The 25,684-nt window shown below is 39.3% G+C and overlaps 1 protein-coding gene across 1 annotated transcript in view; it reads left to right on the forward strand.

Moving 5' to 3' along the window:
- CDC73 (cell division cycle 73) overlaps nt 1–25,684 on the forward strand; it is a 102,323-nt gene that overhangs the window by 19,197 nt on the left and 57,442 nt on the right. Inside the window, exons 8-10 of the mRNA XM_054638831.2 lie at nt 928–1,026; nt 2,275–2,353; nt 11,387–11,451. Of these exons, the coding sequence (XP_054494806.1) occupies nt 928–1,026; nt 2,275–2,353; nt 11,387–11,451 (243 nt within the window). The remainder of the gene's footprint in view (nt 1–927; nt 1,027–2,274; nt 2,354–11,386; nt 11,452–25,684) is intronic.

Genomic DNA, 25,684 nt, shown 5'->3' on the forward strand with positions numbered 1-25,684 from the left:
GTGTGTGATAAAGCACAGCAATGACAAGAATTTTGATTGATATGATGCCCAGGCCACAGTTAGGGAGAAATCTGAATTTGCAGTAAAAGCTTGTGGTTTAGACTTTGAGTATCCTTTTATAATTGATATGTGCATGGCTTGCAGCTCTTGAAAGTCTTTTCCTTGGGATTTTTCTGACTGAAAATAACTTTAAATACAGTTTTATGTGAGTTCTCTCAGACTTTGTCAAAAGAACTGGGTTTGCTCAGGGGATGGCTTTGCCTTCATAAGAGGTTTCTGGTGGTTTTCCAGTTCCTTCCTTTGGTGGCTTGCAGTGGATTGACAAGATGTTCACTGAGGTCAAGTGAGCAGGCTTAGGGAGGCTTTGCAGTATAGCTCTCTAAGTGATTTCTACCAAATTCACCCCAGAAGTCTTTGTTTTGTAATTCATGTGTTTGTTTCATGATGCCAGTGGTGTTAACAGCACTTCAGTGTTAATATACAATACTCTGGAGCAGTGTTAGCATTTTGTGAATATATTATTCTGAACCAGTAAAAAAAAACACATTTTCCCTAATTGATAAAAAGATTTCTTTTACTGGTGAACCATTACTGAAAATTGACATTAGTAGGAGACATTGTGTACACTTAATTCTGTACCTTACAGGTTACAAGTGCTTTGAGAGGAGTTTGGTTTACCTTGTGGTGTAATGAAGCTAGTTAGATTTAGCAGGTGTGGCCCTTAAAGAATAGGGGGTAGCAGTGATGCCTTAAAACCCTGTTAATGTTTGGATCCTGTCACAGAAAAGGGGTCAATTTAGGAAATTGGTGCACCAGTTTTGGTTTTTGGTGAAATGTAAGTTAACCAAGTGGTGTCTTCACCTGGCTGGTTGTTATATGAAATGCAGATGGTCAGTAAGGTTCACAGGTACCTGATATCTTTTTCAGAACTTTGCCAAGAATATTTTTGCAATTCTTCAATCAGTTAAAGCCAGAGAAGAAGGCAGAGCACCTGAGCAAAGACCTGCACCAAACACAGCACCAACGGTAAGGGCAGTGTGTGGCTGGACACAAGGGCTGGGACACCACAAGTGAGAGTACAGTCTCTTCTCACTATTACATACACCATTTGTTTTGGTTTTCTTCCAAAAAATGCATATTTTTGAAGCATAACTTCACAGCTATTCTTTGATTTAAGTTGCATTTATTGGTATTTAAGGAGTTGAATATATTAGTTTAATTAGTTCAATATGCTCTTGTTACTGAGAGATGGATCTGCTAGTGCCAGCTTCTGCATCTATCAAGCATTAGCCACATGCTGCATCTATTTGCAAAAAGTGTATTCCATGAGAGTGCTGCCATTTCAAATGAAATGTTTTGCTGCTTTTCTGACAGATAGGGTAGCAAATGTTTAAGAATCTGGAGCATGACTCATGAGTGGGAACAGCTCGAACCAGCTTTCTTTTGCCTGTGATAAATCAGGACAGACTTAGAGCTGTATTGTTTACTTCTATCCAGGTATTAGACAGGATTTGTTTAGAAGTGTGGTGTTTACTATTGTGTTCTATTAAACCTAATGTATCTTTGAGCATGATGGTAGTCTGCTCTAAAAGCTGTTTAATTGTACTCTGTGTTTTGTTTTTGCTGCTACTGCATTTAACAAAGAACTAAATTTAAATAGTGAGATGAATTCCAACATGTAAATATTTGCTTTGTGTTGAATTTCTTAGATTGTGCATGGCATTATTCAAATGTCCCACTCAGAATAAATGTGAATACATAACTAAGCCATCCACAAAAAGGATTGAATTGATATTGAATGTTCCTCTAGATTGGTGCTTTTTAAAAACTTTTTTCCCAGAATGCCTTCTTTTTTTCCCCCCTCAAAATTTGTTTTTATTTATTTTATTAACAAAATTTTATCTTAATCTGGCTGACAAGAGAAATTTTGTGTGGCTGGAGCCCTAATCATGAATTGTCAGTTAATGATTTTTTTTCCTCACTAATTCTTGAAGTATAATAAATCCCAGTAGAGATTTTAATAATGTAGTTTGTTACTGTTTGTTATTTCAGTTTTGCCTCAGGTTATTTTCTTTGCATTCAGTACTAAACTGTTCCTGTAAGACTGTAAGTGGATATTGAATGGAAACATCAGAAGTTTTCAAATGCATTGAAACTCCTACGAAATGGAACTGGTTTTATACTCCTGAGTAGTTCTAAGTAACTCTTCATGAAATTCAAAAACCATCAAATACTTTTTAGTATGTTTTACAAATGTTTTTTAACCTGTTTTAGGATCCCACTTTACGAAATAAACAACCTATTCCAGCTGCCTACAACAGATATGATCAGGAAAGATTTAAAGGCAAAGAGGGTAAGTTGATACAATGCCTTTTTCAAAATTTAAAAAAAAAAATTGAGGACCAAAACTCCCCAGTCACCAAGTTCATGTTAGGGGATTTTCCCTGCTATTATTTCACAAACCTATGAAAAGACAAAAAAAGAGATGTAATTATGCTGAAAGATAGCTTTCCAAGTAATAAAATCCAGAAGTATTATTTTGTAGAAATTGTTTCTACCTAATTGTTTGGGGAGGGTCTTATGCAATTAATAAAAGAATCACAAGTGCAGGGATAACTGTCAGGTTCATAACATATAATGGATTCCCTCTCCTCAAACAATCACAGTTGCTCTAAAGGTTGCCTTCAGTAATTGCAAGTAAATATTATCTAGTTGTGTCTATTTAAATGAAAAAGCAAACTGGGAACAGCAGTGCAAAACACAAGCACCCTCTTGGAGAGGAGATGGAAACAATCTTCAATATTGAAGAAGTCTCACCAGTTTTAAAAGATTGTGAACATTGAACTTGAGTGATGATTTGCCTTTCTAATGCAATTTTTCTCCTGCCCCCATTGCTTTTTTTTAATCTTGTTTTTAGCACAAGTTCAGTTACTTCACTTTCATGTCTTGCTGTGGTTTTATTTTGCAGTCTTTGTTTGTTGTGCTTGGATGGTTTTGTGCTTCTTGCAGAAGGTCATGCAAATTGTGTTACATTTCTGAATTGCTTCTTCCTCTTGTGTGATTCTGAGAATGTGGTGTTGGGGTTTCACTTGGTGCTGAAATGGGATTGACTGGACTGCAGCAATTTTTCCAGTTGAAAGATTGTTTTGTGATGAGGTCATATTCTACCTGCCTAAAAAAAATAACTCATTGTCACAATCCATTTTAGAGAGTGTTTTTTTGCCTTAACTTTCTGGTTACTTATATTTGGTGTAGTCACACAAAGTTAATTTTGTATTTCAGGTTTCTAGGGATATTTAAAGAAATACATAGGTTAAGAATACCACATTAGCTAAGTGTAGGCTAGTACTGGAAATAAAAATGAGGTGTTGGAAAGAAGGTATTTTAAACATGAGGTTGACTTATCAAAGGTATTGGTACCTCACTTATGGAAGTTACATAGAATTAGTAATTAACATCTGGATTTCTTAGGAGAGGACCTAGAGATATTTGAGATCTTCTTTGGCTTCAAATTAACTTCAGAAAATAGCAAAGATCTCATTTACTTCTAGGGTATTCTATTGTAAAAATATTACCTTTAAATTGTAATCTGCCTGGAACTCTGAGGACAGGTGGTTTTCCTGTCATAATTAGGCATTAATGCACAGATAATGTCATTTGCTTAGAACTGAATGATGCACATCACTTACAGCTCTGTCACAAGTGAGCCCATTCCTTATGGGATTTTTAATTTATTTTAGTCATCAATAAAAATAAAAGGGTTTCTTTTTCATTAAACTGTTTTTTTTTACAGTAAGTTGAGTAAGAACTTGGAATTGTACTTGTTTATGGAAAGGTTGCAGTATTGGGACTTTGGGGAAAGAATTTTGAAGGAAAAGAAAGATAATTAAATTCAGAGAGTAATAACTTGCAGTCTTTATGCCACTGTATCCACCTTTATTTAGTGATGGTGGATAACACCCACGATAAAGCTGAATCCTACAGATTTCTGCCATTCTGAAGGGTTCCCACACCTTGCCCTCTGTGACTACCTGTGTTGGCTACCAACAGTGGAAGGCAGGATGCTGTGGTGCTTCTAACAGTGGGCACAGTGGTGGGCTTGGCTAAAAAGTGACACAAAGCCAAAGGACAGTGTCTCTAGGCTTTGTTCTCTGTGTCTCACCTGTTGGCTCTTTCCTCAGAGGTACTGAAATCCTAGCAAGGCTTCACAGTAGTCCTCTTCTACTTGCAGCAGGATTGTGGCACATTGCCTATATTCAGTTTTGTATGATACTACAGTATTTCAAGTTTAGGCAGCAAAGAGGTGAACTGTTTTTCTTTGAATATTTGTAGGCTTTAATAGAGTTTTTCCATTAGCTGTCTTGTCCTTAGCATAAGAAATTCAAAGCTTGTAGAGCTAAGAGGGTAAATTTAGGAATTTTAACATGCATTAAGTAAACTGTTGAGTTGCAGCCAAATTTCTCTGCTTCTTGTGGTGGATCATTATTTCTGATGCAATGTATAAGGATGCCTCTCTGGTAGACTAACTTAAAATTTTCCTGCCAGATGGGACAGGCTTTGCTGCTAGAGTGGTTTAACAGTCAGTGTGAGGGGGTGGTGATTGTGCTGTTCTTGAAGAGCAAACACTGAGTTCCAGGTGCATTCAGTGGAACTGCTCAGCAGCCCAGGGAAGGGGACAGGGCTTGGTCACCTTTTGTCCAGGGGGTGTCTTGTTCCTGCAGCTTTGGTCAGGCAGGACAGAGAAACCTTTCCTTTGACATCCTTCAAGTTCTGTGAAGCATTAGAATGTTGTTTGCAGTAGGAATTGCACATCTTGGATGTTTCCACATGGAAAGTGGAAGAACACATTGCCTGGCAGTGCACCCATCCTGCCCAGCTGCTCAAATGTTTTGGAGGTGAGGAGGTGAACTGCTTGCAGGCACTTTGCTTGGGTGCTGTTTCTTTGCTGTTGCTTTGGTTTCTTCCATCCTCGCAGTTAGTGATGGTATTTTCTCTTCAACAGTACAGAGCTGCATCCTGTGCTAAACTTCCTCTTTTTACCTTGCTAGTCCTCTTCCTTTCCTTTGTATTACTTGCTTGAGTGGTTTTTTTACAGTTTATTAGAGAGCATTTTACAACTGGAGAAATTTTTCCAAACTTGTGTTTGTTGTACTTTCTTGACCAACGTAATTTTAAAGTCTTGTTCAGGATTTAAAAATCCTAGGCTCAAAATAAGCTTTAGGAACTTATTTTGTGTCCTCTCCTGTATGCCTTAATGTTTGATATTTAAACACACATTATTGATATACATGTTTTGGTGCTCTTCTGCTTTTAGGTAGATTCAACTAGATAATATTCAGATGCTATTCTGTCTTCTTCCCCCATTTTCTTGGGTGGCTTTACCTCAGAAGATTTTTTTCACATGCTTGTTTGCTCTGTAATTTCCAAGTGTGCAGGAGTGCTGGGATGGCAGTCTTGCAGATGTAACATTTTTGTGACCCACATCTCTCAGTATGGATGGCCAAGTCAAATTTGCCTGTGCTGCTCCAAGGTTAGGTCTGTAAGGCTTATTCCAGGAGTGTTCCTGTTGTTCACCATGTTTCAACATAGTAGCAGCCAATTGTTACTCCTCCCCCCAAAGCAAAACAAAAAACCCCCAAAACCTCCAGCCATCTTCAGCCCTGTTTAGGGTAAATCAGAGAGTCTTGCTGTGTGATTTCAGCCCATAATGGTGAAAAGAATATTCCTGACTGTGTTCAAATGTTTCCTTCAGGCAAGTTTGCTGTTGACTTCATGCTGTTGTCATCTTATATTTTATTTATAACTTTACTGGATGTTCAGACACAGCTGCCATTTTCCAGAGTTTTGTCAGTCCTAAGTGCTAAGCCCAGGGAACAGAGGACTGTGAAGTTATTATGTTTGAGGTGACTCTGGACCAGAACATTTTGTTTCTCTCTCATCTACGTTGTTAAGAAAGTTTCTTTATAAGGCATTTCTCATTCTAAGTTATTTTATTTTATTTTGTGTGATATCCTTTTATACAGGGAGAGTAGAATTGGTAGCAGGAGATAAAAGGTTCTGAAGTTTTACTGGTCAGACTTAGTTTGACTGATTAAACTTTCATTTATTGCATTCACTTGAAGATTCATATGATTGTTATTTTTCCCTAACAGAGAGTATGTATAAGAGATGCACATTTGGAAAAAGAATGTGATCTATCTGTATTTTCTGGCTTGGTATGGCCAACTAGTTTAAAAACTTAACACTTTTAGCACTGCACATTCACTTCTGTGCTGGAAAATACACATAAATTGCTGTGAGAAACTTAAGATGTTGTTGTTAATTACTGGTAAGATTATTATATTATAACAGAGCTGTTATATATGAACTGTACAGAGAATTTGTGAAGTAATCAGTGTAACTTGGAAATTTAGGTGTGAAACTTACTTGTTAGGATAGAGTACTGTAAGGGAGTGCTCAGTAAACTCATGCAGAGTGACATTTGGTGTCAGGGATGAAATTACTGGGGCTGTGAAGTGGGGTAGTGAATCATTTCCAGGCAGTATGCAGAGTGTTGCTATCTGGGGCTTGAATATACAGCTGAAAAAAGAAGTGGTTATTCAGTCTTATTCATCCACAGTTCAAACCAAGGCTTTAACTTGAGCTCTTCAGTGTCTGAGACATGCTGCTTTGTTCTGTTTTTATTTCCCTTGACTTCCTTCCAGAAATTCAGGTCTTTTTCCAGAAATTGAGTCTTTTTCAAGCTTTTATTCTTTGGGTAATGTATCAGAGCTCGTTTGTAGCTGGATTGGATAACTGGAGCTGCAGAAGGTGCAGAATCAAAGTGCAGGGTGACCTAGATGGATGTGGAGCAGTGGCTTTAAGCAAATGCAAGGCACCCTGAGCATTAATATTATGTGCAAGGAAACAGAACATGCACCCAAATGCTCAATCAGAATATCATCAGTCCAAAAAGCTGATGCATTAGGGTGCCTATGTTCATTTCTAGCTCTCATTATTTTATATAAGAAAAGGCACTCAGATTGATGCATGGGGATGCTAGAAAGGTAGCTTGTGATGAACTACACTGGAAATTTTTAGGGTTCTTTTACCAGTCTTGGGGTCATGGAACTGAGAAACTGTGACCATAATACATGCCATGACTGAAAAAGAAAAAACCTGTGGTGATAGGTTATGTTTTTAAGGCATTAGAGTTGTTTATTTAGTTGTAGTTATTGTGTTTACATCTCAAGATGTAGTTTTAAGGCATGTGTTGATGTTGGTGTTTTTAACAATGCATATATTTCTAAAATTGATTCTATTTGGCAAACAAAAGGTTGCAGCACAGTTTTTCATGACAAAATTATTGTTGGGTTTTGCTTGCTTTCTTTAGTCCTTAGTGTTAGACCTGTGATTGAAGCATTTAATAGGGACTGCTGTATGCCTAAAGGAAATGTGAGTCATAACTTGGTAGTAATTATATTGAAAATTCCCAGTGTATACAAGACCCTCAATAAGTTTTTTAATAGTTGTTCTGAATCTAATTCCAAGCTTAAAAACAAGGGTCCAAAGTCTTACCAACATGTACCTTTATTTATGAGGCTCTTTTTTCTTAAATACCCTTTTCTTAGTCAATGGTTTATCATTTTAACTGCTTCTATTACCACAGTGGAGCTGGGATTTTGAAGCTGGAGTTATAAACGAATTCTTGGCCAAGTATTACCGTGTCAGCTTGCTGCTGGTGCATGACTCAGCAGCACAGGTTGGAGCTGCTTTGGGAGGCAGAGGAGAAGCTTTTGTGTTCCTGGAGGGTGTGGCCCAGCCTTTGTGCTGATCAGTGCTGGGGGCATGGCCCCGGGTCTCTCTTCTGCTCCTCTTCACCATGGCCCTGGTTCCTCTTGTATGCCAGGTCTGCTTTTGAGCAGCTGTGTTAGGCTCAGAGCCTGGCCTTGGAAAAGAGCCTGCTCCTTGAATATCTTTTACAGCATTAAGCTGGCTGTGACACCCTCAGCAATTTTTGAAGTGGGAATGAAGCTGGAAGTGTGGAGTCCCTGACCTGGAAACATTTGTTTCCTGCTTTGCCCAGGCTGTGCACAGTGAGTGGAGCTGAGGGTGCTGCTGGATGTGCCCAAGTGTACAAACCACTGAGACCTGACAAAATGGTACAGACATGCAAGGGGCAGGGCTCATGCTTCTGGCAGTGTTTGTTTCTGTAAGAGAAGTGATTGGCTGACAGGTACAATACCACATGGTGTGTGTGAGAGCATGGAATCAATCAAGCTGTGTTCTGACAAATGTGTCACTGCTGTTCCTGCTTCAGGGGGATTGCTATCCCCCTCTGGAAGCTGGAGATGCTGAACTCTACTTCTCCAGTTGCTGTAGGGTTTGAGGCAGGAAGCTGGAGAGCTGGTGGGCACTTGGGGATGTGGTTTCTCCTATGGTCCCACCCTACTGCAGGCAGCAGAGCATGAGCCCTGCAGCAGCTCTGGTAGAGGCTGCAGTGACTGTTTGCAGGAATGTGGGTGGGTACCTACACTGACCATAAAACATGTCTCATATTTGAATTAGTGCACAAAGCTACTATGCCAGTATTTGCTAATTATCAGAACTGTTTTATTTGCTACCTGAGTAGCTTCTGAATAGTACTGTGGCCCCTGTGTAGCTGCTGGGAACGTTGATCAAGCAGGAAACTGGGGTTTGCTGGAGGCAACAAGTGGCTCTTCATCCAAGTTACTGACTTGTGCTAGAAAGAAGGGTCAGGACAAGGCTGGGAGCAGGAAGCTGATGAGTGCCAGAGCTGTGGTTTGTGGCTCCCATGGCTCATTAAAAGAACCAGGACAGATTTTATGAGAGACTTGAGAAGACTTTTGCAAAAGATGAAGCCAGTGGCAGTTGAGCAGAGATTGGTTCCCTGCTAGGTGCCTCTCTCCCCTTTGATTTACTTTCTAACTGTGCTGCTGGCTCTGTGGGCCTTTGTTCCTTTGCAATGCTGATGGAGACAGGGAACAAACATGGAGAGATAATTACAAAGTCAGGATTTGTTCTGAGAGGAAAGAAGCCACAGCGGGCCAGGCACAACAGAGGATGGTGCTATGCTGCTCTTGCTATGGGGTGTCTGTGTTCTTTGGAAAGAATATCTAACTAAAATAGTTGGAAATGCTCTGTGTGACAGGCATGAGGAACCCATAATAGGTTAGTCTGGAAAGGACAAAGGTTCTTCTGCTGGTGCTGTTCTGAAATTCACAAACAACTGTCAGCCTAGATGAGGCACCTCTGATTTACATCACTACAAGTCAGCAAAAACATCCCTTCAATTTAGGGAGTTCTACCAAGTATTCTACAAGGCTCCAGGCACCACCTGAAATATTTACATGCTCCCTGCCCTGCAGCAGTGACCTGTATAGTCACAGAGCAACCTGTTCTCCATGAAGTGTTTGTGCAGTCACCTTTTGACCATTCAAGTTTAGAGGTGTGACCTCTGAGCTAAGACTCAAGGCATAGTTATAGCTTGGGGTTGAGGGGAAAGGTGGGAAGGCCTATCAGTTTATATAGGGAGACAGTATCAATTTTTATAGGGAGGCTAGGCTGCTTTCTTTGTTTTTTTTTTTTTTTTTTTTTTGGTGGGTTTTCTTTTATTTGTTTGGTTTTTTTCTTTTTTTTTTTTTTTTTAGTAGAATTTTTTTTTAGTAGAAAGGACTGTATTCATGTGTGTCTGTGCCTCCATTTTACTTTCTCAGAATCATGTCTGTAGTTCAGAAATGTTAATCTGGCAGAAAGGGAGGGGTGGCCTTGAGAAGTGAAGCTGAAGAACAGCTGGAACTAAGGGGACTGTAAAACAAACATGGTCAGTGACATGGGGCATCTTGGCTTGGTAGTGGGTGGCAGGTCTGGCATGACTGAGGGGGAAAAGGTGCAAGCCCAAACTGTTCAGTAAGTAGATAGCTGTCTTTGTGGTGAGAGGAGTATGATAAGTTCCAAACTCTGGAGTATCTTTTTATAGGCACTGGAGAGTTCTTAAATCTGGGAAATTTTTTGGCCTCGTTTCCTTTGAGTGCCTGATGATCTTCATCTAAGGAAGAAAGGATGAGCAAGCCACAGATGCTTCCCACATCATGTGAATGGTTTTCAAGGTTGTCTGGGTTTCAGTTTAAGTTAATTTACTCGTGATGAGAGCAAGAAGCTCTAATGGATTTGAAAATTCAATATTTTTCTTGGACTTTTTTTAAATTCGGGTAGGAGCCATGCTTTGGTTCTGCCTTATTTCTTTGTCTATCGTGACTTTGGGCTGGTGCACAAAATGAAGGGGGTGTAAGAAATGACAAAAACATACCAGTTCCAAGTAGCTGTTTCTGCACAGTATCAGTTACCTTTACCCAATTCTACTTGATATAGCCCAGAACTGCTTACAGACAAATGCTTGTTTATCATGGTTTGAGTGGTGATTATTATGCCATTTTAGGTAGAAATTTTTGGATGGTTGTGTGATGGGATCAGTTGATGGTAAATGCATGAGGCTAGGGAATTCACAAAATGAAAAAGGTTTTCTTGTGAGTCCTGTTGGCCCTGTTCAGGAGCTTACTTTGATCTTAAATAGCTGAGAACAGTGGGACAGGGAAGGAGTTTTCAAGAGTAAATAGGCTGCTGACAGCAGGTTTAGTCATTGGGCAGTTGCAGGCTTCTGGCACTTAGCATAAATTCTATCTAATTAAAACTAATTACAAAAACCCCCCAAAGAATGCCCCTTTTTATAATCTTTAGTCTGGTATTGTGCATTTTATCTAGATTCTGTCCTCTGTATCATATGAGAATGCCAGTGTTACTCTTCAGCACTCCAGAAGTCAATTTATAAAGCTAAAATGGCCACACTTTTATAGTTGGCATGTAAATTGGTTTCTTAGGTATATTTTTCCATTAATACAGGTTGAATATGTTGCATTATAATGTATTCTGGGAATATGAATGGGGCTTCTCAATCTTGTAGTGAGGAGAATTTCTGAGACCCACATGCAAGTTGTAACATATTCTCACAAAGATTTAGGTTTATATCCTTTGTCTGAAGGGCTTCCAATTACTTCATGCCACAGGAAAAGTATTATTTAGAAGCTACTCAGGTAGCAAATAAAACAGTTGTGATAAGTAGAAAATAATGACATAGTAGCTTTCTGTACTAATTCAAGTATAAGACATGTTAAATGGTTAGAGAAAGCAGCAACATCAAACTGCCCTCTGTCTAAAGAAAGCAGATTTCCTAGTGACTACCCTGTACTGGGTACAGAACCTAAAGCACCACCCGAGGAAGATGTGTCCTTTGACAGAAGAACTCCAGAGAGATTCAGGGATGTCCATTTAGACAAGACAAGCACTGCTGTGCTCACAAGGATTTACAGAAGTTTCTTTCTCTTGGCAGAAACGGAAGGCTTCAAGATCGACACCATGGGCACCTACCACGGCATGACTCTGAAGTCTGTGACGGTGAGTGACAACTCTTGGCTCAAATATGTTTTCTGGACATGATTGTAAACATGGATACAGTATATGTTTGGAGATAGAGCCAGCTTCTCCTTCTGGCCTAGGCTCTAGGAGGTCACTTAGATTGAGTAACAATTGCTGAAAGCGCTTGTCTATGAAAAGCCAGAATGTGTTTTGTTTGATCTGCATGTTCTAGAGGTCTGTGCCCCAGGGATTTGTTTGTCTGGAGTAAAAAGGTGTGCAGGGAAGGCTTCTTGAGGTGCAGCCTTTTTCTGTTAACATACCCAGGTTTTTGCTGACCTTAGGTGTGTGTCTGGAAAGGGACATGAGTGATAAAACTATACTCAGAAAACTGAAGTAATGAACCCAGGTTTTAGAGTATTGCTCTGTTTTCCACTCTGCATTTGATAAAGTAAATTTTTTGGTGGTGGAAGAGTTAGACCTCAGCACTACTCTTAAAGCTTTCTAGCCTGGTGAGATGGACTTGTATTGTATGGCTGTAGAGTGCTGTCAGTGGGAGTTGAGGCACTCACAGATGAGAAAGAGAGACCCTCAAACAGATTCCCTTTTCTTTCTTGGGCCAATGTTTGTCTGCTTTTGTGCAAGTGGGTTGAATGCTCTCAGATAAATGCTATTTTGATCTGCTGGTAAGTATGACAAATGCTAGAAAGCTGCGCCCTCATTAAGGTTTTTGCCAGCTGCATACCTATGGAAATGTGATGAATAGACAACACTAAACACTCTCCTAAACCCATGCACTACTTCCAGTTTGCCCTTCTCATAAAATAGGATCTTAAGTAGAAATTTCTGAAAAATATTCAGAGGTTTTTTTGTTTGATAAAAGTCCTTTCCCAAATTTTTTATTCCCAACTCCTCATGACTTAGGATACTGTAAAAGAAAATGGAAGGGAATATTTAATGAAAGAATCTATTTAGCAGTAAATAGTGTAATTTCTAGAGGAGTTCAGAAATTGATTGGATGAAGAAAAAAGATAACCTGTCATGTCTGAAGATTTGTTCTCGAACTTTGTGCGAATTTTGGGTTGCTTTATGAGAAACCAAAGTGTTGTTATAGCAAACCCAGGTTTTTATGGGGTATCATACCTGCCTCAAGGGGTAGGGATTTGAAATGGGTTAATAAATGGGTTCTGTTTAAATTGCTCTGTGGGGAGGAAAAAGAAAGAGGAAAGAGAAAAGCAAGATTATAGTCAAGAAGAAATGTCGAAATGTTTTAAGCTTATAAGTGTAAAATCTGTAAAAGTGAAGGGATGCGCATTAACTCTAAATATTATATAGTTTTTTAAGATCATAAAATAAGTAAGGTTTTTTATTCTAGGAATTCTACCTCATAGATTGAGCATACTGCCTAGGGTTTTGAGGTTGTTAAACTGTCCTTGTTGGTTTCTTCCATTTAGGGAGAAAATATAATAGATATTAAATTACAAGTAAACCTTTTTTTAACATAAACCAGAATTTTTTGAAATAACTGTTTAAGAGTGCACGACTGCACATAAAGCATCATCTGGTGTCATGAGAAATATTAAAACCCCATCTGTTACTTAGCTTTTGTCTAAGAAAGAACTGGTGAGGGATTTTTGGAGCCTTATTTTCCAGACTATTAAAAAGGTGCCCTCAATATTTAGCTCATTCATAAATTGCAGTGACATTCTGGCTTTGTGTTTCAGATGGGGGAGAAATAAATCTGTTAAATATGTTCATCCATTTTGTCTAAACTTTGTCATAGTGATGGACCACTCAGTTCAAACCTTGAATGTCAGATCATATTTTTGTGGAGAATAGTTAATCTCTTGCCATGAAACTGTGGAACTATGGAACTTGGCAAGTTTCATATTTTGCTTTTACTCAAGGTTTTTTATGGTTAGTTTATATTTTTTTATGCTAGACAAGATTAAGGAGGAAATGGGAAAGTAATTACTTCCCCATGGTGTTTAATGAGAAAGTACATTGTACTCATTGGCTAAATCACAGCAATATGGAGGATAGGGTTGGAATTCATTCACCTGCATGATCTCATTGCTGTCTTCATAGTATTGGTATAATTCCTGTAGGAACTCATCGAACATTTCAAAGGAATTTAGAGTTCTAGGTAGCTCTTGATTAGAGGCTCACTTCAAACCTCTGATATCCAGATGGATGCTCATGCTTGAAAGCTTCTTTTTTATGCCATTGTTCTCCATGACATGATGACTCCTCCATTTTTCCTGTGGTGTTTGCTTCCATTAATGTATTTCTGGAGTGTGGTCAGGTTCCCTGAAACTTAGAGTTCCTAACTCCAGTGTGAAGTGATCCACTGTTTGGAGTTGCCCACCTGTAAAGTTTGTAAAAGGTTTTTTTGTTTTGTGTTATATTCCTTACACTGGCACTCTGCCTTGCTGTAACTCTTTGTAAATGATTTTAATGAAATGTGCAAAATTTATGTTTGTGTTTGTTCTTGCTGAAATGTGAGCTGTCCTAGATGCTTGTTCTTTTTAACAGCAAAACAAAAACTTCTTCATCTCGACTGCTTTCTTTTCATCAGTGATGTTGGAAACTTTCTTAGCTTTCAGAATTTGTGCCAGAGCAGATGGTGAATGGTGGGCTTTTTCTGAAGTAATGTCAGCTAAAATAACTTGTGCTGCTGGCAGTTCTTCCCTGTAACAGGGTTTTTGCTTGATTGGCACACTACCTCTTAGGAAGAACTGACTTATTTATTGAATTTTTATTGTGAAGGCATGATCTCATTACTCTGGACCTGGAATTGTTTATAGCAAGGCATTTTCCTCCGAAAGATTTTAAAAAATATTTTTTCCCTTATTTTAATACCTGTGGCACCTTCTGTTTGCCTGGATTGATGATGTTTTGGAAAATTAGTAAGTAAGCTAGTGGTGGTGGCTCTTGCTGCTGGCTCCCCAGCAGTTCAGGTAGCAAACTGTTCAGCATGACTTTGCAAAACCTGCAGCTCTCCCTGCAGGCTTCACTTCCAAGCATAATCCCCTGTGCAGCAGAACAACTTCTGGTTTTTATCCAGGAAAGTTTGGTGTTTGAGGTGGATCAATCTTTGGAAGAGAAGTATGTTTGTATTTCTGTACCACACAGTGTGAGGTGATGCTTAAGCTGATGTTCTGAAGATTCTTTGTTACTTGTGTAAATTGGACATATTTGGGGCTTTAGCCTCCTACTTTTCTAAAGGTTAATGTTAGCTTGGAGCCAGTGTCATCTGGTGGAAGCCTCGAAGGTGGCTCTCACCTTTTACATACAATGACATGGAGTTTTGGACTATTCATTTCTGTAACTAGGATATGTGAAGCATTTAACTGTTAGTGTAGCTCAAGATGTAAAGATCAGAACAGGCCAGTTAGCTGCACCTAGGGCAGGATAGGAAGAAGTTGCTTGTTCTGTGAGCACCTGATAAAGCTAAATTCTTCCAAGCTGAGGGCATCCTTTGTATTGACTGTGTGCACTTGCAAATAATAATTGTCTATCCATTACAATTATAGTCATGGTGATGCTGGTTTCACTCATCTTTTTGCTTTTATCCTTGAGTTCTCATGGCTTTAATATGAAAGAAAGAAATAGCATGAAAGGCTGTGGAGTTGTGTGGGGTGATTTCCTCTCAGTTCTGAGTGCCCTGGCTGGTTAGGAGCTGTGATTCAGGATTCAGCTGAAACTTGTGTTCAAGTGAACAAGAACTGCACAGCACTACAATGGGCCCTTGTAGAAATTACTTTATTTGCTGGAAAAATTCCTGTTTTCAACTTGGGGTTTCCTTAAGCATTCAGGGCTGCTGAAGCTTGGGAGCTTCCTTTGTCTTTGGTTTTTGCTGCTAGCAATGGATTGTGGCATTGATCACCTGCACTCCTGAGCAGCCAGAGCTACTGTTGGCATCTTCCTCTTCTGTTCAGTGAACAGGCAGGTGCAAGAGCTCCTGTAGGACTGAGCTGGTGGCCTTCCCAGAGAGTCTGGAGCTCCACCTGGATGATCAGTATAGTTAGTGAGGCACTTCACTTATAACAGACTCAAATGCAAATTTTTGTGGGATATTCAAACTTTGTAAGTAAGAAATTCTGTGTAAATTTTCAGTGCTTCTGAGTTGAGGGTTTTTTTTTCCTCCAAACTGACAAAAGTAAGATCCTTCTTACCATTGTACACTGCCAGGCTTTACAGCAAAATCTGGGTAAAAGTGCTCTGAATAAACACATGAGAGTATCAATAATTAAAGTAAATGCACTACATTTCAGTTACAACAAATACATTTCATAATCCTAGCAGAAACCAAGTAATTAAATAGGAGTTCCTATGTAAACCACAGTACAAGCAGGTCTAATTTCAGAAGAACTGGAGACTTGTTCAGCACCCTTAAGGTCAACAGCATTTTCCAGTCAGTATCAGATTTGGGGAATTAATTAATCAAAGGATTTTACTGTTGTTGCCCTCAAAATCTTTTGAGTTGGGTATAACCTCTGTAGTTTTTTTAACTGAGAGGTTGTTTAACCACCTCTGGTGTATCTTCAAAGGAATAGTGTGTGGTATAAACAAATGGAATGACTAAATTATGGCACTTTACAGACTGAGCCACTGGAGAGGAAGTGGTTGGGCAGAAACAATTAACATGGTGTGTGCATGTGTTTTATATGAAAGACTTAAGAAAATGGATATGCTTCTGTGTGAGGAGGGTAAATCCACAGGATCCTATAATTGATCATGAGGAATTTGTGATTCAGTGCCAAAATTCAGAATGGCTGTTTAGAAGCATATGGTGGAGTTGGATGTTGTCTCTCAGTGTTCAGATAAATAATGCTTTTAAAGAGAAATAAAAACTCAATATATCTTTAATATTAGAGATGGCAGAGAGATACCATCTTATCCACATCAGCAGTTTTCTGTGTCATGTCCTAATCTCATTAAAGTGTTGGGGAACAGTGGGATTGAGTGAGGAGTCAGCAAAACAATGGACTCTTTGAAATGTTTGAAACAGGCTCTCAAGTGCCACATAATTTTTGTGCAGCCTGTGCATAAGGTGGTCATTATTCCCAATGTGAGTGCAACAGAGCCTGCCTACACCCCCACTCCCCTCTGCAGGCTGAGCAGCATTCTGTGAATTCTCTCTGTGCATCCATTCAGTTTTTAACCAGCAAGGGGAGGTGAGGAAAATTGTAATCATATAAAATCATAAAGCTACATAGATTTGCATGGAGGGCAGGTGTTTTTCATAGATGATACCTGAGGTAGATACTTGTTTTTATTTGGTTTGTAAATCATTTTTCACCATAAGTACACTGCTCTGTAACTAATCCAGACATACCCATGAGGTCCTTGGTCCATTAGGGTTAAGGGCCAGGACATGACCATGAACTGAAAAAATCTTTTAACTGGAGAAATGGATGTTTCTCCAGAACAGTCTGCCAACAACCTAACACTGCTTTGGGGCAGCAGACAAGAAGGCTTTGTGTGTCTGTGTTACTCTAATGAGAGTGGATAAAATGCAACCAAGAACTATTACTGTATTTTATATTTAAGGCCCACACAACAGTTTCAGTGGTTGGCATTTCATTGCCTCAGTTGTGTTTCAAATATTAAATTGCTTTCCCTTAAAGAGTTTTAGTGTAAATAGTGAAGCTGATACAGACCAAGAAAAATCACATACAAATTCTGCTTTCAAGAAAATGTGTTAGGTTGAATAATAGTGCACTCATTTCCTTTGGGATTGTAAGTTGTGTACATCTGTGCCAAGATATCTGACTGTTGTACTGCATTGCACAATGACTGCCTGGTTTGTTCCCTCTAATAGCTTTTCTTTCATGTTGGGGTTAAGAACTGCAAATTCAGCTAAAGACAGGGGTGTTGTACAATCAGTCATGCCTCAGGAAGGTAGGCATTGCTGTGTGGCACCAGAGTGCTGCTGAACAAGAGGGAGCAGGAGCTGGAGCTGTGCAGCCTTGCCCTGAGCCAGTGCCTGGGTCCCTGCTGTGTGCACAGCTCAGCTGTGGCAGTGCTCTGTGTGCTCCTGGCTCGGCTGGCAGGTCCTGAAGGAGCTGGAGCTGTTTAGCCTGGAGAAGAGGAGGCTTAGAGGTGAACACACTGCTCTCTACACCTTCCTGAAGGGAGGCTGCAGACAGGTGGGGTTGGTCTCTGATAGAACCAGAGGACACAGTCTCAAGCTACATTGTGTAGGTTGGATATTAGGAAGAAATTTTTCACTGAAAGGATAATAAAGCACTGGAATGCTCTTCCCAGGGAGATGGTAGAATCACCATCTCTGGATGTGTTTAAAAAAAGCCTGGACATGGCACTTGGTGCTATAGTCTGGTTGAGGTGTTAGGGCATGGGTTGGGTTCACTGATCTTAGAGGTCTCTTCCAACCTCATTATTCTGTGCTTCTGATTCTGAGAGGTTGGAATGGAGGAGCCAGACAGGGGAACCCAAAGCATTTCTGTGGACACATTCAATGAGAGCTTTAGACATCCAGGAAGCTTTACTTAAAAAGGCTTGAGGGCCTCAGGCATGCTTGGTGTAAGCTCTGAGATGACCTCCTAGACCTGTCTTGATCCAGAGCTGCATGACAGGAGTGTCTTTGCCAGCCCTAGGGGTATGCCCTGAGAAACTCATCTGCCATGCACACACCGTGCACCGGGACTGGGATCCTGTATTAATGTTTCAGGAGTCACTCTCATTTGGAAACCTAGCCCCAAATAAAACTGCCTAGGACACTTCATTTGTGTTCTTTGGATTGCATGTCCACCTTTACTTGAGTCCTGTATAGGATTCTGCTTAGATTCATTTGTGTTTCTCAGGTCTATGGGTTTGTGTGTAATCCAAGTTTTATAGGGTGCTGCTCAGTGCTACCAACTGAACCTGAGCTACAGGTTTTTATACTTTGTCCTAAGAGTTCTGAACAATCAGACATCATGCATTGCACAAGCTTATTTTAAACAACTGGGTCAACACCTTTCCCTCTGCAAATTATCTCCAAACATCTCATGAATGTCTAACAGCTGCATCTTCACCTGACAGTTCTGGGGAAAGAACAACTCTGCTGTTATGTAAGGTTGTCATTTATTCCCACCTACAGAAGGTGGTGTAAAGGTCTTGCAGACCCAGTAGAAATGAGCATGTGCTAGATGGGGGATCAAAAAATAATTCACTCTAACAGATCTCCTCCTCCCTGCAGGTTATGGGTAGCCATCCTCTTGTCTTGCAGTTGGAGTTTTAACAAAGTTTTGAAGGTTTCTAGCACACTTTGCAGTTTATAATACAGTAACTAAATCAGGATTACAATTAAAGAATTTAACAATCATCTGAGTAATTCATGTAACTGATGTGAGAACTGAGTCAAGATTTCCTTCTCTGGTCAGTTTTTGAGATTATACCATTGTCATTAGGCCCTGTGACACTTTACTGCTTAGTTGTTTGCTTGCAATAGAGTAAGGTAGAATTCATTATTTGTGAAACAAGTTTTCTGCTTGGAGTACTTGCTTATAACTAACTTAGTGTTGTAGTCATACCTTCTTTGGAGCTTGGAAAGTAGGGTAGCTTGTTACCTTAGCAATTTCCATAGGAACTGCCTCAGAGCCCAGGCTCATGTACATCTCACTCATGCCATTTACTGCTACTTAGTTAAGCTAGAGCATACTCTCCTTCATGATTTGTTTATAATTATTTTATACATTCTGTGCTTAGTCCTTGCTGTTGCCCTCTTTGAACACACTTAAGGACTGTTGTTTCAATTTGTGGACTGTGTTCTGGTGTTGTTCTTTTAAAGGTCCACTTTCTTTCCTTTTTCCTGCACTTGCGGGTTTATTTTGTTGTTTAGTTGAGATTTTTTCCCTTCTGTTGAATTCTTTCAGTATGTGGCTGGGAGTGTGTGATACCAGAGGGTGTCTCTATCTCAATGTGGCAGATTTTGTTCACAGGTACAGAGTTATTACAGCAGTGTGGTATGGGCAGGTGTTCTTCAGTTCTTCAGTCAGAATATGTAAGGCAAAGATAGTCTTTTCTAAGTGCTTTAAACCTGCAGAGCTCAGAACTTAGAATTTTAGGGGCAAATGTTGATGGAATGCTGAGACAAGAGCCCCATTCTTAGTCCTTTGGGGGATGGATTAAAAGTGATGTCATTGGGAACTATTTCCAGGTAGTGCAACATAACCAATGAGAAGATCCAGTTAGAACAGCAAAATAGAACATATTTTTAAGCTTTTTTAGCAGTTCCTTCTTGCACCATTTAAGAAGGTAATTAATTAAGAGTGACTATATTTGGGTCTTGAAATTTGTGAGCTTTTAGTGTTCCATCTAAATGCAGGTGTTAATCTGCCTGTGTCCTTTGTGCAGCCACACTGTTGCTGTTGAATCAGCATCCTCACTTTTAGGATGTCTGTAGGCAAAGTCCTGACTTACTCAGGTTTGCTCCTGGTGGTTCTGGCTAAGTCTGTTCAGTGCAGGCTTTCTCATGAAGTAAATGACTGTAAAGGCCAAATAATGAACTCTGCATTAGTTATGGCTCACTCACCTGGCATTGGGGCAGCAGTGCTCATTCCTCCTGGAGTGTACCTGTGCCTGTGGGCTGCTGGGCTGCCATCTGGAGCTGGATTTGTGCTTGCACTGAGCAATATGCTAGTGCTGACACCACTCACATCACTGCTGCTGCCAGGGTGCTTCCTGGCTCTTTATTCATCTCAAACTCAGCTGAGCTGAGGGAGTTGAGGTGAGATGTGTGTGTATGCAAGTGCATGTAGGCAGGCTCTGAATGATGAATTGGCTGGTTTAATTCTCATTCACCACTTTCTCTGTTGGCCCTCTTTGTTCCCAAAAGGCTTGTGGGATTTTCTGGAGATTTTCGGCTGGGGACTTTTCTAAGTAACACGAGCCTCATGCAAATGGGATTTAACACTGAAGAAGGTGATCTGGTAAAAACAAATCTGGTTCCTTACCTTTGTGAATCAATAAATGTGTAGCCTGAATGCAAATTTCTTTGAGAGACAAACATTTTAATTTTTTTTTAAATGTAACAGGCTAACCTTGGATCTATGCATCTGTAGTACGTACTTAGGTGTTTTGAATAATGGTTTGTCCAATGTACTTGAAATGTCAAATTTATCTAAGGCAGTTGGTAAATTGAAAGAAATTTATAAATAACTATGAGAACAACTGTATTTTTTACAAATAATCATTTCATTAGCTGGCTTATTGTTATAAATGACCCAGACCCCAAATGGGAATGAGTTATGGAAGTTTTATTGAGAACAAAAAAAATCAGCAAAGCAAAAGGGACAGTTCTGGGAGTGTTGCGAGATGCCAGAGGCTTGTGCTCAAAATGGTGTCCTCACCTTTTGTCCCCTGATATTGCATCAGCTTTATGCCAATTTACTTTTGGTTTTACATAGTCTCACCCTGTGTCACTCCTTTTGGCAGTGGTGTGGTTTCAACACTGTGGTTATCAGGGTCCTCATTGGATGAAATTCTCCTCCTTTCAGGTCGTGTCTCAGAAGTTTGGCTAGCAACAGTCTGTCCAGTGCAAACTTGTGTACCCACATTGCAGCACACCAAACCGTGCTGTCCTCATGAAAACCAATTTCACAACTGGGCTATTGTAACAACATTAACCACTTGATAACATAAATTATCATCTTCATATTAACAACATCATAATATCAATTCAGGTAATACTTTGTGAAATCCAATTCCCACTCACTGGTTCCTCACACCTATAAAACTGTTAGTTAGACTTTATACAGCATGAATATTAACAAAGCATGTTTTTATTTCATCTTACATTTCCATTGCATTTGGCACATTAAGGTTTAGGAAGTCCAACTATTCAGCTGGTTTGCTGCTTTAAGAAACTTAGGATGTATTTTTGGAATTTAAATCTCTTCCTTTCTGTCTCTCCATGAAGATATATGAGTCAGTTTTGTGCATGAGCAACAGATAGGCTTTTAAAATTCAGTTCAAGTGTGAAGGAAAACTTGGTGTGACTAAGCAAAGTGATGTAGTGCTGTGATAAGTTGGCTTGTAGTTAACTGTCAGTCTACTGGCTGCAAATTCATAGTACTTTTAATTTAGAATATTGTTAAAAATGCTAGATTTCTTCAAGTGAGCTGAGTGTCTCCTTGTGCCCTCCCTTGGCCTGGAGGGAAGTGCAGCTGCTGAGTTACAGATGGGAGATTTTGGGTGGCTTGGTGCTTGTTTTGAGGAGACACAGAGAAAGCACTGCCTGCCTTTCACTCCCTGGAAGCAGTAATTCGAGGCTTTAATTTCCCTGGCCAGCAATTTTCATAAGAGTTGACAAAGGCAATAACTTTTCTCCAGGTTTTATTGAAATTGGGAAGTAGTTTGGAACCATACTGTGGGAGAAGGGAGGGAGTGTTACTGAAGCAGACTGAGAAGAGGTGGGGTTTGCTGAGGCAGGGAAAAAACCAACTCTGCTTTTGCTTTAGCATAGGAGACTTGAGGGTGCTGCTATTATGCAGCACTATCCATCAGCCCCACTTCCCAGTTACCTCTGGTGTAAATCAGGCAAACAGATTTACATATAACTGAAATAAAAATGGAATACAGTCAGCATTAAAGCTGATAACCTGCCTGATCAATTGTGTTTTATCATGGTTGCTAACTAACAAGACTTGTGGATGGAGAGGGCTTAATAATGTCTTAAGACAAATATTTTGTAGCTAATAATACATAGAATATATTATAATATACAGAGCATATGCAGCTACCTCATCTGGGTCTATAAAAGCCATTCTGTTTTAGGGTGATGATGTGTGCTGTAGCAAATAATGATTTTTATAGTAGCTTTCATATCTGTAATTATGTCTGGAAAATAATGTCAAGAAAAAGCTTCCAAAATATCTGGACATGAACAGCAGGTGAAATGCAGATTAAAGTAGTAAAATAAGTATTAAAATCCTAAATGGATTTTAATGCTGTATTAGAAATTAAAATCTAAAGGGTCTGAATGTTACATCTGATTTTAAAGGGTAGGTTTATAGCTGGCTCAGATTTCAAAGGTGAAGTTGTAATAAGTAAATCAACTTCCTTGTTCATAGCTGAAATCTTTGGAAAACTGTTTTTGCTGGTTTGTTACAGTTCCCATTCAGAATAATGAAAATGCCTAATCAGGCAGTTTGCTCACCTAAGGTGAGCTAAATATTTAATATGGGTAGCTTGCATGTGTGTGCTATTGTAGTGCACAACAAAACCACAGACTCAGTATGTCTCTTATATTCCTTCCCCTGGCAGGGCTCAGCAGGACTCTTAATGTCCTTTTATTTTCTTCTCTGGAAAGCTGCCTGCACGTGGCTTGTAATGCCAAACACTGAATTGTAAGCTTTTCAAATATGAATGTGGGTATTAGATAATTTTCAAGAATGAGTGCCATAACAGTAATCCATACTCAGGGAACTTTTTATAGGTGGAAATTTGCAGTACACAGAAAATATTTTCAACTTATTTTATTACTCCTTTATATGGAGCTGAGAGAAATAGAATTTAAAAGGTAATAAATACTCAACATCCTCCAGGTTAAGATCCAGAATGGATTCAAGTTAAACACTAGGATAGTGTTCCTAATATTAGTATACTAATATTTGTGAAAGTTTTCAGGTATGAATAAAAATCATACCTTTAATGAAATAATGTAAGTTTTTCTGATGCCTCTCCTAAGTGGAATGGAAGTGATTGATTACCCTGACATTTAATCTTTGGCATGCTTCAGGGAGTTTTTGCCATATGTTCACTAAAGTGGTGTTTCTTTAGTGAAGTCATATTTAAACTATGGTAAAATGCATAGGAATGTATTGATACTTAATAATTATGGCATAACTAAAGAGTGCTCACAGCTTATGATGATTTTTTTTTCCCTTTCCTCCCCTCTCTTTTTCTTTTTTCTCCTTTAAACAAAAGACTGACTTTGGCTCAAATAGGCTTGGCCAGTTTTCTCCCCCATCACATTCCCCAGAAGGAAGCTAAATTAATTCTGTCCATAAGAAGATTAAAAGCTGATGGGGTGGGCAGATGTTTGATTTTCTCAGGGGTGAAGGAAGTAGCATGAGCTTCTCTGGCAAGTCTGAAGATAATGGTGGTGGGAGGGAATGTTTTGCTTCTAGTTAAATTGCAGAAAGGCATTTATACCTTTCTGTAATACATTTCATGTGCTCTTTGACATTATCTTGCTGGAAAAATAAAGATGTACTCTGGGTTGATGTATTAGCAGTTCTTTTACTCCAACACTGATTTGTAGTGAATCTAGTGAATCTATTATGCTTCAGGATAAATGTAGGTGTTACTGTGAATTTTATTTGCTTTTTACTTCTTTGTTTTTCACTTTTAAATGTTTAAAACTCGGATTTTTCTTGCATGATTTATATCTCAGTTAATTTTAGGTAGTTTAGTTAGTTTTCAGTTCTTTTGCTTAATATTCTAGTGTTTTTATTTTCTGTTGATAAAACCCTGGCTGCAGTCTGGCTTACTCCTTATGACCAAGCTCCTGTGGGAGAAACTCATGGTGGACCCTGTGTGCTTTCTAGCAGAATTCACAGAATTCTTTTCCTGGAATGAACTGATTCTGAAGTCTCATCTCTCTGTGGTGGCCTCCAGCCTGGTGCTGACCTGGGAGCTATAAAATCATTTAAAATGACAAGTTACTTCCTTTCTCATCTCTGGATCCTCCTGGATTCCAGGCTTGTTAAGGGATTTTGTGACAAATGAATAGGTTTCTGGAGGTGCCTTTGTGCTCACACAAAATACAATTAAAAAAAATAGCTGTGTAAGGCTTTGGGGTGAAAAAAGCCCTCCCCGTGTCTGAAACATGACTGTGGTTCTTCCTGGTAGCCTTGGTGTCTCTGTCAGTCAGTGCCCTTCAGGGGCTTGAAGACCTTGTGGAAATGCCTCCCAGATTTCTGTTGTAGCAGGATTTGTTTCAATGGATTAAAATCTTAATTCATATTTCATTTGTAATGAAACACATCAGGACTTTGCAGGGTGGAGCTGTTGCCACCTGAGCATGGCTGGGAGTTGTTAGGAAGTTGAGAGGCTTCAATAATGGTCTGTATTTTCCTGTTGAAGCAAGTACTTCATAGTTCTGCCATTCACAATCAACCTTTTCTCCTTAATACAATGGATGATGCAATCTAAAATGGCAATATACAAGTTTTCCTTAAGGCTATATCTAGATCAAGGCACTCAAGCAAATTAAAGCAAATTACCAAAGTGTTCAACATCAACATTCATAAGTTATAATGCATTAAATTGCCATTGGCTGGTGATGTCTTTAGGAATAAAATTAATTTAGTGAGCTGTATGTAGTTTAATTTCCTTGCTTTACAGTGAGTGAAGGCCAATTTACTCCTGCCTTGGCAAACTCACATGGGATTTCAGTTCATTTAAATTAATATGTTTTGACTTCTCACCTTTCCTTGAATCTTGATAAACCTTCAGATCTTTGTTCTCCCATGAAGTTTGGGAGCAGCTTGCCCAGACTGTGATTGCTGCTCCTCTGCTTGCTGGGGTCCCATTCCTTAGGGCTGTGTGGAGCCTACATGGGATTGCAGATGTGATCTGCACCAGGACCACAAATAAAATTCACCTGCTGCTCTTCACTGCAGGCACTGATGGCTGGGTTGCACAGAGCCCTTGATTTATTAACTAACCTGCAGAGCCTGCATATTTTCCACAAGGCACAGTTCAGGATCCTCTTGATCTCCTGGACATCCAGCAGGAAATTGAAAACCTTCTAAGTTTTCCATAATGCGCTTGTTCTGTGTGTATTTATAGAGAGAGTTAAAAATTGTAAAGGTATTTTTAACTTTGGGTTTTATTTTGGTTGGCAAGCACAAGGGTAATTTGTTTTGCTTTTGGTTTTATGTTTGGGGTGTTTAAGTTGAGAAAGGAATAGGAAATTAAATTGCTGTGGATGCTTAATAGGCTGTTTATTTTTGGGCATAGTCAGTGCTTTCACACTTTACCTCAATTGTCATTTTACAAGAAAAAACACTCATTTCCAGTACTTAAACTGATGAATTGAAGCCTACCACTTAAAATTTGTCCACTTATTTACTTAGATAAGCTCTTTAGGGCAGAATATTTTCTCTTTCAAGTGCTTGTCTTGCCTGTGTATTTCCCCTGAAGTATGAGTTTGTGGGTTTTGCATCTTTTATCTCCCTCTTTAATAGAAAGAGATGTACTGTGCAATACTTACTCAAGTGTCACAACTTACAAAGTTTGTAATTACTGTCCATTATTC

Source organism: Agelaius phoeniceus, chromosome 8 (assembly GCF_051311805.1).
Source record: "Agelaius phoeniceus isolate bAgePho1 chromosome 8, bAgePho1.hap1, whole genome shotgun sequence".
Classification (NCBI taxonomy): Eukaryota; Metazoa; Chordata; class Aves; order Passeriformes; family Icteridae; genus Agelaius; species Agelaius phoeniceus.